Source organism: Carcharodon carcharias, chromosome 7, assembly GCF_017639515.1.
Source record: "Carcharodon carcharias isolate sCarCar2 chromosome 7, sCarCar2.pri, whole genome shotgun sequence".
In the NCBI taxonomy this organism is placed as follows: Eukaryota; Metazoa; Chordata; class Chondrichthyes; order Lamniformes; family Lamnidae; genus Carcharodon; species Carcharodon carcharias.
In genome coordinates, this window is record NC_054473.1 from 39,203,009 (window position 1) to 39,224,875 (window position 21,867).

The 21,867-nt window shown below is 40.9% G+C and overlaps 1 protein-coding gene across 5 annotated transcripts in view; it reads right to left on the reverse strand.

Moving 5' to 3' along the window:
- Positions 1–21,867, reverse strand: part of LOC121280155 (ERC protein 2) — an 859,042-nt gene that overhangs the window by 679,038 nt on the left and 158,137 nt on the right. For 4 of the 5 annotated variants that reach the window (XM_041191854.1, XM_041191850.1, XM_041191851.1 and 1 more), the window contains exon 5: positions 1,705–1,779. The exons of the other annotated variant lie outside the window; for it this stretch is intronic. In XM_041191854.1, coding sequence (XP_041047788.1) covers positions 1,705–1,779 — 75 coding nt within the window. The remainder of the gene's footprint in view (positions 1–1,704; positions 1,780–21,867) is intronic. 5 annotated transcript variants of the gene reach the window in all.

The following is a 21,867-nucleotide window of genomic DNA, read 5'->3' on the forward strand; positions in this document are numbered from 1 at the left end:
ACTGTAAATTAATGGCTTTAAATGGGCATACCGAAGGTGTTATGGTCAGACTACACAATAGGATGCAGCCAAGACTGGGAAATAAAGCACAAGTGAGCCCTGGATAGCTAGCTAAGTGGTTGCTGTTAGCATGGGACAGGGTTCTGTGCTTCATCTATTAGAAAAAGGAGTCCAGGGCCAGCAGTTTACCAACTATTTCAGTTCCAAGCGCAATAGTGCAAACACAAAGATTTAGTTCTTTTGGGATCAGAATTCCTTTGGAAGGCTGTATATTGCCCTTTAAGAAACTTAAGGTGGTACAGATAGCTGACTTACCCAAAGGATTACAATAAATTGAATTAGAATGACATGGGTTCTCTGTATTTAATCCAGAGCCTATGCTACAGTTATTTAGATATATTGGGCATATAAAGGCAGATTCTCATTTGTAAGAAACTTGAGATCCACTTATGAAAGTGACCATTGATGCTGCGCCCCAAGTGAAATATCCAGTATAAATCTCCAAAAATCAAACACTTTTTGTAAGACATTTCTTGAAAAGGCTAATTACCCAACAGGAGCAGTTTCTTTTTGTTTACTTATTGCACTGTTTATTATTTGATTAATTTCTCATGGTTTTATCCTTCAGGTTTCCATTTAATTTGCTTTATAAAAAACATATAGTTGCTTCAGATGTGCAAGCAAGTAGCACGATAGTGGTCAATTTATGATTAACCTAGTTGATAAATGGCTTCAAATAGGGTAATTGTGGTTCCTCCACCTGGAAAGGCTTAAAAAAAAAGTGCAGCTTCTGGGAACACATTTCACTTACAGAAACTGCTGAGCGAGAGAGAAATGGCACTTTAAAAACCCAGAAGTGCAAAATCCAATAGAAGCAAAAAACAAATTGGGGGGCTATAATTTCAGATTAAAAGACCACTAAGCCTTGAGGAAATTGGTAAGAAATTCCAAAAAACAAGAAAACCTGCCAAGCATTTCTTCAAAGCTTAATATATTGCTAGCTATAGGTTATCAATATCTGACAACATCCAGAAATTAAGCAACCATTTTAAACTGATTAGGTTATTAAATAAAATAGGAACATCTTTCCACCATTTCAGCTTTAATTGAACGTTTAATGGATGCCAACTTTCCAATAAAAGGCACAGTGATAGTGAGGTTACATCCTGTATTATTTCAGCCAGACATATAACTTTTATTGTATGAAGTATATAACAAATATTTCCATTGTTGGGTTATTTTTTGTGTGCATTTCACTTTTGATCGCATTTTCACATTAATGTGCTAACAGAAATTGCCTGATCTGTTAATGTTGTGGGAGTCTTTTTCTATAATTAATATTTTAAGTTGAGAATTCTAATTTTTCCCCACATTCAGTGAAAAATTGTACACCTGCTGGCCTTTTGGATTGGAACAAACTTTTAGCATAAGTAAAATCCTAGACATTAATCAGAAAAAAAAACACTGCCTGTACTGCAATATTGAAGTGTTTGACAAATGTCACCACTGCTTCCTAGTAAGTTTCAGGCATACAGTGTATTAATTTGTCTTTAAAAGCAAATTATCAATTCACAAGTTCAACTAAACATGAAACTTGCACAGGACTGCTACCACAGTTTCAACTCAATTAGTTTACAGAAATCATGAATTTTTTTTTCAGCATCACGCTACAGTAACCTGTTGATGTATTGTAAACAGCCTTACCTTCATTTCAATAACTGTCTGAAGAGCCTTCGTCTTTGCGGACTCTGACTGGATTGGTGTTCTCCTGTGCAGTTCCTGTGGAGGTACACGATGAAAGGAAACTTGACGACTCATTTAAGTAATGGAACAATGTACCCCTACAGATATAAATCAACTATTTTTAAAAATGGAGAAATTAAATGGCCTACATGCCACAGGTTCAGCCTTTGTTAACCTCCCCAACACACTGCAGTTTCTAGCTTATATTACAGTCATTGCTACTAGCACATGCGCTATGTCAGCTTCCATCAATAATTAATGTCAATTGTGACAATGACAGCAAGCAAACGCTCAGACCATTTAATCTAAAAGCACAGCTTCTTCATAGTCATTGAGCCATACTTCATTGCATTCTTGACAGCTAATTGATGCTTATTAAACATGTCAATACTTAAACATACGACAAATCCAAAATGTCACAAACATATTTACTCTAGAAAACTAACTTTCGCTAGTGGAAATTAGGCACTCAAGAGAAAGTGGGAATTAAAAAGCATGAAGTTAATATTGGATAAATACATTTTAAAATTTATGATATTAATACTGCCCAGCTCTTCCAAATCATACAAAAGCTAGTCATCACAGAAAAATCTATTTGGTTTTACTTTGTTTCAAAACAGCAGTGACTGCTAAAATAGTTGAAGCACCGTTCTTCGGATAGCAACAAACTACTGATACAGCTCTGTAAAGGCTCCTGGCAGAAAATTAAATGTATGCAAAAAAAAGGCAACTGAAATTTTAGTCAGTGCTATCAAAGCTACCATTTTATTTGCAATAATTCTTATTAAGTGCTCAGAAATATAAAAGATGTTATTCAAAACTGCACATCAGCCTTTTACTTTGGCTCATGTTACAACTCATTTGACAGAGCATTAATTGCTTTTAAACCATTGCTCCCCATATTACCATAATTTGTCTTTCAACTGGCAAACAGCATTGATTGGGAAGTTAGATAGGTACATGAGGGAGAAAAGAATAGACGGCTATGCAGTTAGGGGTTAGATGAAGGAGAGTGGAAGGAAGCTAGTATGGAGCATATAAACACCAGCACAGGCCAGTTGGGCCAAACAGTCTGTTTCTGTGCTGTAAATTTTATATGATTCTATGTAACTATACTGTAAACCCTATGTATCCAATAAAACTTAGTGAAGCAGAAATACTTTTAATCCAACAAACATAAGAACAAATGAAGTGACAACCCTTTGAAGATCAGACCAGCCATTACAATAAAATGCATCTGCAAGTAAACACGTAAAACAAATCAATTGGAGCATATAATTTTTGTAATAGGGTGTAATATTTCATAAGTTCAAGGAAAAAGCACACTGCCATTTTAAAGGGGCCAAATCATCCTGTTGTAATGTTGTGCAACAAACGCCATTCAAAAAGACAATGTACCTAATGAGATCCTCCAGTGACTGACGTCTTGTATCAATGTGTGAGCACATCTGTTTCAAATTTAAGAAAATACATCTGTGGAAACGCTCGAGAAAAGTTCTCGCTGCAGCAGCTATAATGGCGTACTTTCCCAGTAACTCTCGGTATGGATTTGCAACACCAATTGTTCCTGGACGTTTCACGAAGCGAGGTCACCACAAAACTCCACAATATGTTAATTACCTCTTTAACTGGAGGAGCAGTTACAAACATTCCAGGCTGTGTTTCTTTAATGGGTTTCCAAGTGGACTTAAAACTGCACTGTGCAGGGAATCATTTGAGAACCTGTTTTATCTCTGCAAAGCTAATATTCTAATAAAACGGGTTAAAGAACAATGAGTCACTGGTATGTTGTACTGATTTAGCAGCACTCTATTCATTTTGCATTCCTCCCCCATCAAATATGATTACCTATCATAATTTGTAGATCAAAGTTCCTGAAATGCATGTTAAACCATTGCTATCAAAAAAAACACAAATCACTGCAGCTTTTGGTGCAAATAAAAAAATCTTCACATACTGCAGCTAATTTTCTTTTAAAAAAAGTGAGAGTTTTTGAAGTTCTCCCGACTCATTTGTAATCTTGCTTAAGTTTGGGAATTATTTTGGATTTTCAATGGTATTGCACCAAGTTGGAAAATTCTGTTGAGACCCATCATCAATAACCTGTACATGATGGATTAACTTCATTCACTGTCATCAAGAGAAGATAGCTTTGAATTAGTTTAAAAGAATATACATGTGCAACTCTTTGCTCTTGTTCAATATGCACACAGCAAATGGCTAAGCGGCGCAGCAAGCAAGTTATGCCCAGGGCTCTACCAATGCAATTCCTGAGTCACCCATTACGATGCATAATAGCTCGCATCCAGGCCTTCATTTTGCACATGCAGCAATACAGAAAAACACTTAAGATGTTGTAAGGAGACATCAAGAATTGTATTTAACATTGTAGTATACATGGTTCTGGTCATTAATGGAAATATTCGTAATCACAATTGAGTTAGCTGGTATAAATCAGAAACCTTTAGAAATTCTAGTAAATTAAGAGCACTGCATCACACAGGCATCATAAATTCCCTAAACTTCAAATCCACATTATAATTTCCTTGATCATGTTGGATGACTATCTCACAGTTATACCAGTATTGCTCATGACCAACCCACCAAGAAGTCAATCTAAACAATTCAAATAAGGAAGATCTGCATAGCTGGTTTTCCCTTTTATCACATGGAACACTAAAAAAAGGCTCACTAAAATAGGATTTAAAGTTGCACATCCTCGTCAAGAATCTGCAATGTCAAAAACTGCTACCCTTCAGCAGAAAACTGGTAAGAAAACATTCCCAATTCTCCCCCCCCCCTTAAAAATTAAGTTAAATGCCACTTAAAGAATTATTTTATTATACAGCTCACAGGGTTGTATTTACTTGATCTACTTCTAAAATCCACAGTGTCAGCTTCACAAAGTAGTAGTTCTCTTGTTCGAGTCAGAAGGTCACAACATGCAAAATAAATGGAAGGATACTGAAAGGTATAGAGAAAGTGAGGAACCTTGGAGTGGATGTCCACGGATCCCTGAAGGTAGCAGGACAGGTTGATAAGGTGGAATCCTTTCATTTATTAGCCGCGACACAGAATATAAGAGCGGGGAGGTTATGCTTGAACTGTATAAAACATTAGTTAGGCCACAAGTTGAGGACTGTGTGCAGCTCTGGTCACCTGACCAGCATGTATGCCTCAAAAAAATGTGCTCATTGCTGCTTGCCTTGTTTTTGCCTATAAAACACTTACATTTTTTCCCCACAGTTAATGAATTGTCTCTCTTACATTTATATAAACACTTTCACAACCTCAAAACATCCCAAAGCGCTTTACAGCCAATGAAGCACATCACTGATGTAAGAATTGCAGCAGTCAACTGCCACACAGTAAGGCTGTACAAACAGCAATGAGATTACAACCAGGTAATCCATGCTTTTTTTTAAATCAAGTGATTTTGGTTGATAAACATTGGTTAAGACACTGGGGAGAGCTTCTTGCTCTTCTCAAATAGTGCCATTGGATCTTTTACAATCAACTGAAGGAGAAGACAGGTCTAGCATCTCATCTGAAAGATGACACCTCTGACACTGCAGCATTCACTTGACACTGCATTGGAGTGTTACCCTACGTTTTGTGCTGAAATCTCTGGATTAGACCTTCAACCCAAAACCTTCAAGTTTAAGAGGGCGAGCGTTCTACCAATTTGAATGAGGATATGAAAGGCTTTCATTTCTTTTTGCAAAAACTACTTTTTGAAATGCAGTATATTGCAGTTAGTTGATTTCATGCCCATGAAGAGACCTAGTAATGAAACCTATTTTTCAAGAAAACCTAAGTTTGACAAGAATTCGAAATGCAAATTATGAAGAAAAAGTGTGAGGTTATTCTGTTTTAACATCTTCGCTTCCATTGTCAAACCTTGGGTACTGCTCTTCTAGAAAACTGCATCAACTTCCAAAATGAATGGGACTGCACAGCTCCCAAATCTGTTGCTTATAGTGTGGTCATATTGAGGTCATTTCCAACATAACCAACAGGGTCATATATTATGCTGCAACATAATATTAAAATCAAATCAAGTAATGACTGTTAATCTTCCATTGTATTGTTCCTAGTGCAATTCACAATTTAATTAACATATGAAAATGTCAAATCGCTAAAGGTTGTTGAAAACTTCTAAATTATTCTAGGAATGAATGCAAACCTTCAGTTACAACTCACTGTCCCTTTAATTATTAAAAACCATGTTTACCTGATCCTACCATACATATTAAAATCAATTATCTATTGATAGCTAACGTAGGAACTGCATTAATTGTTGGAAGATCCTTGGGCAAGCTTAATGCAAAAATGACTATTTAAGTACCTGCAGGCACTCAAAGATTTGTGATAAGAAAAGTGGCAGTGGTTCCCAAAGTTTTTGGTCATGTAAGCCCATTCAGACTTACCAACTTTTTGCATACCTCTACAAGCAGTTTCTCTCTTTTAAACTGCCCCTCTAATGACAACAAATTTTGAAAATCATTATGATTGCACATTACAGGTAAACTTAGGTCTCTAATGTCTTTTTTTACTTACCACTTAGCAGCCCCTCTTCCCAAAACCCCTAGCCCCATTCACTCCTTTGTAACTGTGCGGGACAGCTCAGCCAAGGTGATGGCCTCGGCCAAGCAGGCCATATCCGCCCAGCAGTCCGCTGACCTGCTGGTCAAGCAGCAGCCTCTCCCAATTGGACAGTGTTTCAACAGCTGCTCTGACACCAACGCTGCACCAGTGATCAAGCTCGTGCACCATCACTCATCATCTTACTGCTCCTCCAATCATAGGTTGTTTCTCTTCTATGTTTGCTGCTAACAGGCACAACTGCATCTCACTAGTGTGCCCATTAGGAGCAAGCACAGGAGAGGAGCCACCTGTGATTGGAGGAGCAGCGAGCAAGGTGTGGGGCAGGGCATTAGCCTAAGCAGCAGAGACACTTGCATTTGGGACAGCGTGAACTACACAGAAGGGTAGGCGGAGATCAGAAAAAAATTCTCATACCTGAAAATTCGCCATTACACAATTAAGAGATAAGTGGAGACATCTGCTGTATGCCAGGGATATACATACCACACTTTGGGAACCCTACACCATTAATATAATTAATTCTTCCTAAATGACACCATAAATCCAAGTAAAATACAGGAGATTTGATGGTAATTCTTTGTTCTCAACACAAATATTGCCCCTTTTTTCCCTGTCTCTGATTCTCTGAAGTATAAAAACACAGCCTCTAGTTACCCTTGGACTAGAAATTAATCCTGGGGCCCTCGTTTGTGCCTTCCCAAAACTTCAATCAAAACTACCATGTGGGGCCACCAAAACATAACACCATATTCCAATAGAAGCAAAATCAAGACCATGAACAAAGACAAAATGATATGCTTTGTTTTATGGTGAATTGAATTGAGCGTAAGCAGGTTTAAGAGTCACGGAGAGGGGGAGGGGGCCGAGAAAGAGAGCGTGAGGGGGAGCTGGATAGAGAGCGAGCAAGGCGGGAGAGTCCTGAGAGCCTGAGAGGGAGGGGGAGCCGAGAGACCAATAGGTAAGGGGTTGGAGCAACAGTCCGAGAGGGAGACCTTGAGAGCTCATGGCAGGGAGGCAGGGGTGGGGGGGAGGGGGGGGGGGGGGGGGGGGGGGGGCAGAAGGCTTTGGGTGGGAGTGTCCAAGAGCCCAAGGAGGGAGCCCCAGGGGGCCTGAGGGAGACCACGCGAGAGAGTGGAAGCAGGGGGTCGGGGGGGGGGGGGGGGGGGGGGGGGGGCAGCGGCTATGGGGCAGGGAGACAGAAAGAGAGAGAAGCAGAATGAGAGGCAAGGATGCAAACAGAGGGCAGAGAGAGAGAGAAAAGAATTGGGAAAAGGGGCAAAACCCACAGATGGAAGTGCAAAATGACAAACATTTATAAAGCACCTTGCATGTCTTCAAGGCCTCCAAAGACACTTCACAGCCATTAAGAAATTTTGAGTGTTGTCACTGTCAAAATGTTGGAAACACAGCAGGCAATTTATGCACGTAGACCCACAAACAGCAATGCAACGATGATTAGCTAATCTGCTTTTGTGATGTAGATCTTAGGGATAAATATTTGTCAAGACATTGGGAATAACTCCCTGCTCTTCTTCAAACTAGTGGCCTTGGAATCTTTTACATCCACCTGAAAGAGCAGATGGAGCCCCGGTTTTATGTCTCATCCAAAACACTGCACCTCTGACAAAACAGCATTCCCTCAGTACTGCACCACAGTGTCAGCCTAGATTTGTGTGTGCAAGACTCTGAGTGGCAAAGCAAACAGCTGGGGGTGATTTGAGGTAAGGGAAAGGGGGCTGGACAGCAGAGAAAGGAAGCAGGAAGGAGCAGAGGGAAGAGAAAGGCAAAAAGACAGAGAATGGGCAGAGATAATAAGAGGCAGACAGAGATAATAACAGGCAGAGTCACGTAGGGATAGAGAGAAATATAGCCAGATGTAATAAGCAAAAAAGGTAGCGGAAAGAGAAAATGGGAGGAGTAAAAAGGGGAGCAGCAAAAAGGTGAGAATGAGGGAGTAGTGCTGGAGATTGTAATGGAAAGATTGAAGAAACTGAAATAAATGAAGAGAGGAGAAAAGTGAAGTGGAAAGGGCAAAAGTGACTGAAAAGGAGAGAGGGCAGCAAATGGTACAGGGAAAAGAGTAGAAAGTGAGGAGAAATACAGAGATGGATATTTGTAACGATACAAATTCAGCATTAGATCTTACTTTTCCTGGTCCTTACCAGTGCAATATTCCCAATTTTGCTGGTGATACCCTTGGAACATGCAGGCCCAAGAGTAAACTGTTGGTGGGATTTTAAAATGTTTTCAATCAAGCCATTTGATAGCTTTACTGTATTATATTCATTCAGCTATGATAAAACATCAGATGTGTTGCTATGATAAAACATCAGATGCATATTTCATTACCTCAAAGCATACATGATAAAATAATTTACTACATAATTTTTATACTCTGCTGTGGTCAATTTTCATACTAAAAATACTTGGAACTCTTCAACCAAGCAGATCTGCATAATGCTTACCAAGATTCCATTTACATTACAGACAAGTCAGCATTGTCATTAGGCTGACAATCCAACAAAGACAAACCATAGGCTGCTTTGTGGCTGGGAAACTTAACCCTCAGATGGAAGATGCTCTTGTCCATTAACAGCTTATCATTGTTCATCAGGATAAGATCATCCAATGCCCCCTCATTTAGTTCATTAAAGTGTCAAGATATGCTACAAAGATCCAAAGTGTAACAGACAGTAACTGTATACTGAAAGGTTTATGAACATCCAGTCTCTAAAGCCTCAGTAAACTCAGGGTAAAACAAAACTGCTTTGTCCTGCACATCAGTTGCTGACCTTTGGCTCAAGGGTTACTTTAAGTGTCCCTAACCCCACTGATGTAGTAAAAGTAACTCCCGCCTCATTGAGCTCTTAAAGGGCTAAATAGTTACTTTACTCAACATCTACATCTAGCACTCAACACAATGATTAACTTTTCAGTAGGCATTTTAATACTTCACCTGACATGTACTGCTCAGTGGAGCTCCGTTATGGTATACACACTATTCATAAACAATTCAAATGATTTACCATACCATTTCCTAGTGTAAGGAACACAACTTGGGGTTTTAATAATTTGCACATTGTACTGCTTGCAAGTAGAATTTTCGTTATTAGTGAAATAAACAAAAGTCTACATTTTTATTGTGCCCAAAAAAACTTCCAAATCCAAGGACACAGGATAGCTTGCAAGGAGGAAAGTGAAGGTAAAGATGGGCTAAAGTCTGGCTTTGTAGAAATATTAAACCATGCAAGAAATAGGTTTGCTTAAAAAAATGAAATGCCAAAGCAAATATAAAATATAGTAGAGGTCTTTAAAGTCAAGAAGAGTTTTGATAAAGTAAACATAGAAAAGCTGCTCCCACTTGTGGGGGAATCCAATATTAGGAGCTGTAAATAAGAGTTATTAATAAATCTAACAGTAAATTCAAGAGAAACTTCTTAATGCAAAGAGTGGTTAGAATGTGGAACTTGCTACCACATGGAGTGGTTGAGGCAAACAGCATAGATCCATTTAAGGGGAAACTAGATATCTAGTTAAGTATGTGTAAATGGCATGGAGGAGTAAAGGGATCTGGGAGTACAAACACACAAATCACCAGAAGTAGCAACTCAGGTTAATAAGGCCATAAAAAGGTAAACCAAGCAAACTAGGGTATATTTCAGGAGGGATATAAAAGTAGAGAAGTTATGGTAAACTTGTATCAAACCTTCGACCACACAGTACTGGGTACAGCTCTGATCACCATATTATTAAAAAGCACTGGGGGAATGAGTGCAAAAGATTTACAAGGATGATACCAGAAATGTGAAATTATACCTATCAGAAAGGCATAGGTGAAAAGAGAAAGATGGGGGGGTGACTTAATTGGTCTTTAACATTATGAAAGATTTTGATAGAATAGATAGTGTTCCCACTTGTGGGAAGAGCAAACCTGAAGGTCATCAGTTTAAGAAAGTGACCAAGAAATCAAATAGAGAGTATTCTTTACCTAGAGAATGGCAAAGATGTAAAACTCTGCATCACTGGGAGTGGTTGAGGTGAATAGCATAGATGCATTTAAGGGGAGGTTAGATAAGCATGAGGGAGAAGGTAACAGAGGGTGATACTAATAAGAGTTAGAAGAAAAGGAATAGAAGGCTAAAGTGGAGCTTAAACACTAACGGATGGTTGAGTCAAATGGCCTGCATGCCTCTGTGCTGTAAATGCTGTAGGACAAAGAATAGGGCAAAGAGGGGAGGATAAACAGAATCGTGTGAATATATAAAGACTTGTTTTTTTAAAATTACATTTCGCATTCATAATAACAAAACTTGTTGAAACATCTGAACAGCTGTATTACTTAATTGCTAACAACTACCATCAAAATAAATGATCAGAGAGGGGAAGCGAAAGGGAATAAAAGAGATGGAGTGAATTTTTCACTCGTGTACACAAGACTCCTTTCCGATCCAACATGCAAGAAGCTCAAGATAGAAGCGCTGCTAGACCTTCAAATGATTCAGCATCGGGAAATCTTCTCCCAAGATAGGAAGAGATAGAGAAAATCAAGGGAATCATGATCACAATGGGCCAAGTTTTTCAGAAACAGGCCACCTAACTGCATCTGGCATTAGGTTTGCCCTTGCAATCCCCAGTTCAAAAAATATTTGCCCACTAAGTTGCAGGAAGCCAGAACTGCTAACAGCACAGTGACAGATACAGGGCAATCAAAAAAGCATCAATTTAAACAATGAGGTTTAGGCATTAGAAAATAAATGGTGGAAGGAGAACTGAGAACAAGGGCGAATTAAAGTAGGTGAAGTCCACTGTCAATCAGGTATTGAAAGAAGAACCAAAAGAGGAAACGGTTAGTTGGGAAGAGAGGCAAAAAGAAATGCTAAAATTTTAATTTACATTTTTAAAATCTACCCCAAAAATTCAAAACCTAAAGGAATAAGACTCTGCATTTGCTAATTTTTACATTAAGAGGGTACTTGCATTACAAATTACTAGTCCTAAATATCTGTGGCAGGTTTAGTTCATATCTACCATGCAAGTACAACAAATTCATGACACTGTATGTTAACGGAGAGACAGATGCTATTTTTACAAAGCTAATGGCAGAGTTGAACAAGTCAGATAGTAACTTCTCAATATTGGCATTTAAGGTGAATCCTCTGCTCATCTGAAGTTGCTCTATAGCACTTACACAAGTAATGAATGCCATTAGCTGTGCCATTATTGTGATGCAAAATCTGCTCCAACTTTGTGCAATTTGATCTTTATTCTATAGAAAATGATCTTGAAGAACTAGAGAAAATGCAAAAACCTGCAATTGAGAGAATGCTACCATCAGAAAAAATAGAGCTCTTTTCTCTGGAAGATAGAAGATCAGCAGACAATCTGATGGAGGTCTTTAAAATTCTGAAGGGATTCATTTAGGTCAATTTAGAGAATTTTTGTTTACTGTGAGTGAAAAGACAGCTAACAATATGACAGAATTCAGGAGGGACTTCTTCATAAAAAGAGTGGGGAGAATACATACAAAAGGCTGAAGAGATATGGACACTGGGTGGGAAGTAGTAATTGGAGTGCAAGGAGGCTGTTATGGATACAAAGCACATAGGTTGCTGGGCCAAATGGCCTGTTTCCAAGATATAGATTCTATGTAATTCTAAGTGACTTTATGCAAAAAGGACTTCCAATATTTCCAGCACTGAATGTGGCTTTTGTTCAGGCTACAAATTGAAACGTGGGTGTGTTAATCTCCCTCACAGGCAGCAATAGATTTTGTGGTACACTTAGAACTGAAAAGATTCACTGCTTCCCACAACCGCAGGATTGAATTATAGATATCAACCCAATGAAGTTTACATGCTGCAATGAACCAGCAGGCCACCCACTGAGGAATTTCTTTCCCACAGTATTGAGACTTACACTATTGCATGGTTGGACTCCACCCTAAAGTGACAAGGCTCTTGGTTGTATTGGGCTTTCGAGAGATGACACTTGGTATTTGTGACACTTAGCAGACCAGGTCAGAGGAGAGAGCAAGAGTGTGAGAGAATGCAATGCACCACTCTTCTGTTTTTACACTGAAACCAGGTCAATAATATGTTAGCATGTTGGGTTCTACTTTTCTTCTGGGTGTCATAGACAGCCAGACTTGTTTACAACTTAAATCTGGAGTGGCTCAATCTGTAGAACACTGCAAACAAAACTGCAATTCTATTTGGTCTTCAACCTGTTGTTTCCCCTTCCCCTTCTGTGTTTTAATAGCTGCTCCTGTAACTGTTGATTATCCACCTCCTCCTCTGAAGGATCAAAAAAAGTGAAGTACAAAAAGAAGTAAATTGTATTTATAAACACCTCGTCACATCTCTGTGCCTCAAAGTTCTTTGAAACAAATGAATATGACAGGCATTTATGTTGCAACATAAACACGTAATTTCCACTTGGAAGTACCACCAAAAGTTTGACCAGGCAATCTGTTTTTGGTGGCACTGGTTGAGGGAATAATGGTGACCTCAGCTTCAGAAGTACTTGATGCTGTTCTGCAAGTAGGGCCATGGGATCTTGCACTTCCACCTGAGCAGGCAGATGAATTCTTCTTTTAATATTTCCTCAGAAAGACAGCACCTCTGACAATGCAGCATGTCCACAGTATTACACTGAATTGTCAGCGTGGATCATCTGCTGAGGTCTATTCTAAGTCTATCAACTGAGCCAAGCTGACAATGAGGGCAATAACTCACACTGGCATCTGTCTGACACCTGAAATAGTTTCTTGATGTACAAACCTGGACTGTGAGCAGTAGCAGGCTATTCCATCATGGGAGCATAATATTCATAATTCCAAGTGTCAGTAAGTGGCTCAGGCAAGATTGCTATCACTGAGTCAGAAGGTTGAGAGTACAAGTCCTCCTCCAAAGATTTAAGCACACAATCTAGGTCGACATTCCAATGCAGTACTGAGGGACTGCAGCCCTCTCACAATTTCAGAGATTTCACCACTGGATTCCTGGCCAATATTTATTCGCCAACCAACACCAAGAACATACTATCTGATCAGAGGTTCATTTGGCATTGCCATGCCCAACCTTGCTGCTACATTTTTTATGTTACAACATTGATTACATTTTAAAAGTATTTTATTGGCTGTTAAGCACTTTGGAACATCCTGAAGTAGTGAAAGTTGGAAAACCAACAACCTCCAGACCGAGGCTGTGCTGGATTTCAGATCAGATGGTTCAGGCCAAAGGTCACTTGGAGCGCAGGAATAGACTGGCATGCAATCTGCAAAGCGGACAACTAGTCCAGTGCCACACCACGCCAAGACAGTACCTAGACAAATTGTCCAGGTGAGTTAGTTTTTTCAAATTTTACTCAATTAAAATTGATGCATGGTAATTTCTAAAAAAATGTCCAGTTTTCAGTCAACTGCAGTTCTGGACAGCCAGATTTAAGGTACTGTATCTGTATAAAAATACACGGGTTTCTTTATGCGAGCCTCAACTGAGCATAGGTGCATACATTTCCCAATATCCTGAGGGGTACTTAGTTGCTTTCAGGAATGGGAGCCCAGCCTAACTTTTCCGCTCCCAAACTTGGGAAACTAGAGGAAGATTAGTCCAACTTAGGCAGGAACATACCTCCCAGATATCCTAATTTCAGCAACAAACAAAAAAAAATTGTCCCACTTGTATGAATTATTTAAATTGGTTAGCTTTTAGCTTACCAAGTCTCTTAGATTAGCTGTTCAAATTTTCCATGCATCTCCAATTCATAGCACAAGGAAGAAAGGCCAGGCTGCTGGAAATGTTCAGAGGATTAACTAGCATCCATGAAGAGAAAATATGCTATTATGGGGATAGGATATTCATCAGAACAGTCTGAAAGCTTCACGTCCTTCTTCATTACAAATGCTCCTAGGACTGCTCTGTCTTTTCAGCAATTTGTTTGAGTTCCAATTTTCAGCATTTGAAGTTTTTGTTCTTTTAAATTTGTACCCTTACGTATTGATCTGGCTGATTTTGCGTTTATGGGGATGATGAATATCACTGCTGGGTAAATGAAATTATTTTTTGAAAGACTGTACAAGTAAAATTCTGTTTTCATTGGATGGCTTTTTAGAATTTTTAATCAGTCTTTTGGCAATTGAATGCCACAACCCGATAAGAGGCCTAAAACACTTTTTGGATTGAAAACCAGAGAAGCAAATGGTTTACATTATCAGGTTGGTACATTAAAGATTTTACAGAATTTTTGGTATCTTCCACACCACAGCAAATAATGTGAATTACACTCACCCAGATCAACTGTATAAACAAGTCTCATTTAAAAATTACTCAATGTAAACAAGGAATATTATCTCCCTCTACTCGTTCAACATCCTTCTGATGTCAAATTGAAGGTTTAGAAATTTGGGTCTGCCATAAAAACCTATTCGGATTCAGTGGAATCAGGCACTCTAAGTTGTAACAGAATTAGAATCAATCTTTTTCTTATTTGTTCACATGGGCATTGCTAGCCAAGCCCATGTGAACCACAATTGGAGTTGTCCGAGGCCAGCATACATTGCCCATCCATGGTCTTGAGAAGGGAGTGGTGAGCCAGCTCCTTGAATGCTGCAGTCTTGTGTATTGAAGTTACTCCCAGAATCCTGTGAGGTAGGAGGACTTCCAGAAATTGGATGAAAGAACAATAATATTGGCCCACGTCTCATGGTTAGCATCAGAGAGAGTCTGCCCACCCATGACTGCAAGTTAATCTGCCCACTTACCATTTTACATCGGAGCATTTGCACCTTCTGTTGCCAGCTCCAGAGATGCAGCGATGAACTGATTCAGGATGCCAAGCAGCAAGCATAATTCCAGCACAGCCACTCCCCTTTTTACATCATGAACTGAAGGTAGTCTTCAGTTCATTGACTTGCACTGTTTGAAATGGACCCATCAACCCAACACAACACTGTCTCCTCCTCACTGACAGTACTCACTCCTCCTCTCATTCCTGACAGTGTTCACTCCTTCCCTCACCCACCAACCCCCAAAAATACTCACCCAATGAAAAAGTTCAATGCTCCCTTCATCCCAACAGTGCTCACCCTCCTTCACCCCTTATACTCCCCAACATTGCTGCTTCTTCAGGCATCAGCCAGACAGGAGCTAGGGATTCCAGGTGGTGAATTGGTGCGGGCAACTACTGTCCAGAAGCAAGGGGGTTGGGTGGAAGATGAGCCAGGTGTGGGGGCTGTGAACACTGTTGGGTGGGTGCTGAACAGTCAGGATAAGGATGAATATGGTTGTGGTTGCCATTGCGCTAACACACTGCCACTGATTTACTCACCAAGTTACACTGTTCAGCAGGCTTTACACCTGCCATGAAAACCTCTAAATTCTTGTAAAAACCAGCATAAGTATAGGGTAAGTCTCTGTAGTTCTGATCATCTGATTCCACTGTCATAGGGGATCACGAAGCAACGTGGGCAAGGTAAGACAGCTTAAGTACCGCACATGTCGGGACTTCTTCAGGGTCCCAAGGGTGCATCAGAGGATTAAGTTGAGTCATTTACCTCTCACTACGTCAGAAGATTTGGGCCATTAGTTCCAAGTCAGAATGATGTGCAACTTGGAGGGAACTGGGACTTGCAGACTGGGTGACCGCTTTGCGGAACACCTTCGGTCTGTCCGCAAGCATGACCCAGACCTCCCTGCCATTTCAACACACCACCCTGCTCTCATGCCCACATGTCCGTCCTTGGCCTGCTGTAATGTTCCAGTGAAGCTCAACACAAACTGCAGGAACAGCACCTCATCTTCCGACTAGGCACTTTACAGCCTTCCGGACTGAATATCAAGTTCAGCAACTTTAGATCATGAACTCTCTCCTCCATCCCCACCCCCTTTCCCCTTTTTCCAATAATTTATTTTTCTTTTCCCACCTATTTCCATTATTTTTAAATGTATTTCCATCCATTGTTTTATCTCTACCTTTTAGCCTATTTCGATCCCTTGCCCCCACCCCACCACCACTAGGGCTATCTGTACCTTGCTCGTCCTGCTTTCTACCCTTAATGTCCCCATTAGCACATTTCTTAGCTAATATCACCACCGTCAACACCTCTTTGTCCTTTTGTCTTTGACATCTTTTGGCAATCGCCACCTATCACTGGACCTCTACCCAGCTCTACCTGTCCCAACACCCCCTTAAACCAGCTTATATTTTACCTCTCTTCTATTTTTCCTTAGTTCTGATGAGGAGTCATTCAGACTCGAAGCGTTAACTTTATTCCTCTCCGCAGATACTGTCAGACCTGCTGAGTTTTTCCAGGTATTTTTGTTTTTGTTTTGGAGGGGAACTTGTTGGTGGCAGCGTTACCATGTGCGTGTTGCCTTTTTCCTTCTAAGCAGTAGAAGTTGCAGATTTGCAAGGTGATATTAGGAGAGTTGCTTCAATGAGTCTTGTAGATGATAAACACTGCAGCCATTGTGCCGGTAGTGGACGTACCAACTACGAAAGCTGCTCTTTCATGATTGTGTCGCGCTACTTGACTGTTGTGGAGCAGCATTCATCTAGATGTGTGGATAATATTCCATTGCACTCCTCATCTGGGCCACGTAGATGTGGAAAGACTTTGGGAAGTCAAGAAGTGAAGTGAGGTGAGGCGAGTCACTCATCACAGAATGCCAAGGTTCTGGCTGCTCATGCTCGTGTAGCCACAATATTTTCTGTGGCTGATCCAGTTAAGTTGCTGGTCAATGGTGACCCAAAGGATGTTGATGGTAGGGATTCAGCAATGGTAATGCCATTCAAAGTCAAGGGAAGACAAACTCATAGATATTCATTGCCAAGCACTTAAGTGACAAGTAACATCCATGTCACAAATGAAGCTAAGCCTGAATGTTTACCAGGTCTTGCTGCATGTGGACAGGAGTACATCAACTGAGGAGTTAAGAATGGGACTGAACACTGTGCAATCATTAGCAAACGTTGCCAATCTTGACCTTACAATGGCAGGTAGTTGATCGAGGTAGCAGTTTAGGACACTGGCCTGAGCATTTCCTGCAGCAATGTCCTGGGGCTGAGGTGATTGTTCTCCAATAACCACAACCCTCTTCCAATGACCCGTGTACAACTCACAACCAGTGGAGATTCTTCTCCACTCATCACCCCACCAATCCGAATTCTCATTGATTACAGCTAGAGATTACAGATAGAGCTCTTGTATGCCAAAGTCAAATGCTACGTTGATGTCAAAGGTAATCATTCATACCTCACCTCTGGAATTTAGCTTTTCTATCCACGTGTGGTCCAAGGCTGTAATGAGGTCTGGAACCGAGTGGTCCTGGCAGAACACAAATTGAGCATCAAGGAGCAGGTTATTCACGAGTAACTGCTGCTTAACAGCACTGTTCACAACATCTTCTTTCATTTTACTGATGATCAAGACTAGATTGAAGGATCAATAATTGGTCCTGTGGACAGGATACACCAGGGCAATTTTCCACATTGTTGAGTACATGCTAGTGTTATAGCTGTACTAGAACAGCTTGGCCAGTTCTGTAGCATAAGTATTCGACACCGCAGCCAGGATGTTGTCAGGGCCTGTAGCCATTGCGCTCAGTCACTCATCAATATCATGTGGAGTGAATTGACTAGGATGAAGAGTGGCATCTGTGATGTTAGAGGCCTTAGGGCGTGGACAAGACGGTTCATCCACTCAGCATTTCTGGCTGAAGATGGTTTCAAAACTTTTACCCTTGTTTTTTTTGCACTGACATGCATCTTTGCGGATGGGGATGTTCATAGAGCTGCCTCCTCCCGTTGGTAGGGCTGGACATGGCAGGACTGTGCAGATTTAATCTGATCTGCTGGTTGTGGGTTTTTTTAAAACTGTCAATAGCATCCTGCTCCCACTGTTTACCATGTGTGCAATCTCGTATTGTAGCGTCACCAAGTTGACACCTCAGTTTTAGGCATGCCTGGTGCTGCATGTGACATGCTCTCAAGCACTGCTCATTCAACCAGCTGGTCCCTTAGCTTGATAATTGTAGACTGAGGTATCTATCAGTCCATGAGGTTAAATGTTGTGGTGGAATCCAATGCTGCTGCTATAATATAAAAGCAAAATACTGCAGATGCTGGAAATCTGAAACAAAAACAGAAAATGCTGAGAGAGAGACAGAGTTAATGTTTTGAGTCCATATGACTGTCATATGGACTCAAAACATTAACTCTGTTTTTCTCCCTCCACAGGTGCTGACAGAACTGCTGAGTTTTTCCAGCATTTTCTGTTTTTGCTTCACAATACTGCTGCTGTTGCTGATGGCCCACAGCACCGCATGGATACCCAGCTTTGAATTGCTAGATCTGTTCAGATTCTATCACATTTAGCACAGTGGTAGCACCGCATACTCATGGAGGGTTTTTTAAAAAATTCATTCAAGGGATGTGGGTTTCGCTGGCCAGGCCAGCATTTATTGCCCATCCCTAATTGCCCTTGAGAAGGAGGTGGTGAGCTGCTTTCTTGAACCGCTGCAGTCCATGTGGTGTAGGTACACCTACAGTGCTGATAGGGAGAGAATTCCAGGATTTTGATCCAGCAGCAGTGAAGGAACAGCGATATATTTCCAAGTCAGGATAGTGAATGGCTTTGAGGGGAACTTGCAGGCGGTGGTGTTCCCATCTATCTGCTGCCCTTGTCCTTCTAGATGGTCGTGGTTGTGGGTTTGGAAGGTGCTGCCTAAGGAGCGTTGGTGAATTCCTGCAGTGCATCTTGTAGATGGTACGCACTGATGCTACTGTGCATTGGTGTTGGTTGGAATGAATATTTGTGGAAGGAGGTGCCAATCAAGCAGGCTGCTTTGTCCTGGATGGTGATTCGAGCATTGTTGGAGCTGCACTCATCCAGGCAAGTGGAGAGTATTCCATCAGACTCCTGACTTGTGCCTTCTAGATGGTGGACAGATTTTGGGGAATCAGGAAGCGAGTTACTTGCCACAGGGTTCCTAGCCTCTGACCTGCTCTTGTAGCCACAGCATTTATATGGCTAGTCCAGTTCAGTTTCTGGTCAATGGTAACCCCCCAGGATGTTGATAGTGGGAGATTCAGCGATGGTAATGCTATTGAATGTCAAGAGGCAATGGTTAGATTCTCTCTTGCTGGAGATGATCATTGCCCAGCACTTGTGTGGCACAAATGTTACTTGCCTCTTGTCAGCCCAAGCCTGGATATTGTTGAGGTCTTGCTGCATTTGGATATGGACTGCTTCAGTATCTGAGGCATCGTGAATGGTGAACATGGTGCAATGATCAGCGAACATCCCCACTTCTGACCTTATGATGGAAAGAAGGTAATTGATGAAGCAGCTGAAGATGGTTGGGCTTACAACACTACCCTGAGGAACTCTTGCAGTGATGTCCTGAAGCTGAGGTGACTGACCTCCAACAACCACAACTATCTTCCTTTGTGCTAGGTATGACTCCAACCAGTGGAGAATATTCCCCGATTCCTATTGTCTCCAGTTTTGCTAGAGCTCCTTGATGCCGTACTTGGCCAAATGCGACCTTGATGTCAAGGGTAGTCACTCTCACCTCACGAGTTCAGCTCTTTTGTCCATGTTTTAACCAAGGGTGTAATGAGGCCAGCAGCTGAGAGGCCCTGGTGGAACCCAAACTGACCATCAGTGAGCATGTTATTGTGAAACTAGTGCCGCTTGATAGCACTGTTGATGAACCTATCCATCACTTTACTGATGGTGTCATCAGATGAGTCTTTGCCTTCAAAGAGCTATGCAGTGGCACTCCTACCAATATTATCATGAGAATAGTGAGCATGAGGTCAAATTGGCTCCTTCCAGCTTTAGACACATTGGCTCATTAGCACCACTATTGACCACTCTTGGTAATGGACATTGAACTTGCTCTTCCAGAGAACATTCCGTGCACTTGTTACCCTCAGTGCTTCTTCCAAATGTTGTTCACTATGGAGCAATACTGATTTTTCAGCTGAGGGAGGGTATTAGCTGATACCTACCTAATACCAGGAGACTTCATGGAGTTGATTCAATGTTGAGGACTCCTATGACGATCCCCCCATCCTTGATTGTACAACACTGTGCCATCATTTGTGGTTAGTGTTAGTGAGGAGAGCTTTGCAGGGTTGACTGGGCTGGGTGTGTCTTGGTCTTGAGTTGGTCAATGCCGGTCCAGTTTTCTTCATATTGTGCTTTCTCATTGTGATCTGATGCAACTGAATGGCTTGCTAGGTCATTTCAGTGGATAGTTAAGGGTCAACCACATTGCTGTGTGTCTAGAGTCTTACAAAGACCAGGTAAAGTAAGGACAGAATATCTCCTTCCTTAAAAATATTAGTCAATAACATTAAGGCAATCTGCTAGTTTCACGTTACCCTTATTGATAATTAAATAAAGCTTGCAATAAAGAAAGTGAATTTGAACTCCACAGTTGCAACGGTGGGATTGAATTTATGTCTCCTTATCATTAGTTGAGGCCTCTGCATTACTAGTTCAGTAACATAACCATAATGCTAGTGTACCATCTTACAATAAGGTAGCAAAAATCTTGGGGAGTAACAATAAAACCCCAGGGAGTAACAATAAAGCCCCTTCCAACTTGAACCAGATTTTTTTTGTCTCCAGCACATGTATTTTCTCAGTCTCTCTGAAGGTGGATCAAGAGAAAACAGATAGTACAAGATCAGTTCGAATCATTAAGGTAAAATATTCAGAGTCACTTAGTCCACAAGCACTACAGCTTGTACAATACAAAATGGTGAACGAGCAACACTCTGCCCACTGTGGCGGTTCATCTTACTTAAACAGAATAACTTCTCTGCCTCCTATCCTGCACTCCTGTGCAAAACCTCACTCTCAGAAGCCTTTTATTTTTTTCAACCTTCCTACAGCCCTTCACTACCTGACTGCCTGTGCAGTATGTTTCCAAAAAAAAGTAGAGAGCAGTTTGGCCAAAAAAGAAGCCATAACACTTCTGAAATTTGTTCAGTCTCAGAATAATTCACAATGCTTAGAAATCAGACAAAAATTACAACAGTGAAGATGTGTCAAAAGTACTTAATTGACCACAAAGCATTTTTGGGCTTGCTCAGGTTGTGAAACGAGTAGAGTATGTTGATACATATGACAAATATGAGGGCATAGAAGCACTTGTAAATGAGGCGGCGGGGGGGGTGGATTTTAAATTCCATGCACTGGGGGAACTCAATATGAAGCTGAAACAAATGAAGCAAACTAAGCTTTATGTTGAGCACCCTAAATGTCCAATACTGAAAAGGCCCAAAGAGCCACTGTGAACTCATCAAAAAGAAACATTATCACTTATTGAGGTGAGATAAGTTGAGTGACTGACCTTAATATTAAGGCAGCACTCAACAGAAAATGGCACCAAAAAGCCAGAGGAAAACTAAAGCAACAGGTACCAGGTAAAACAGGAAGCTGGAAGCATACTCCACACGAAGGAAGATGGCTTTGGTTATTGGAGGCCTATCATCTTAGCC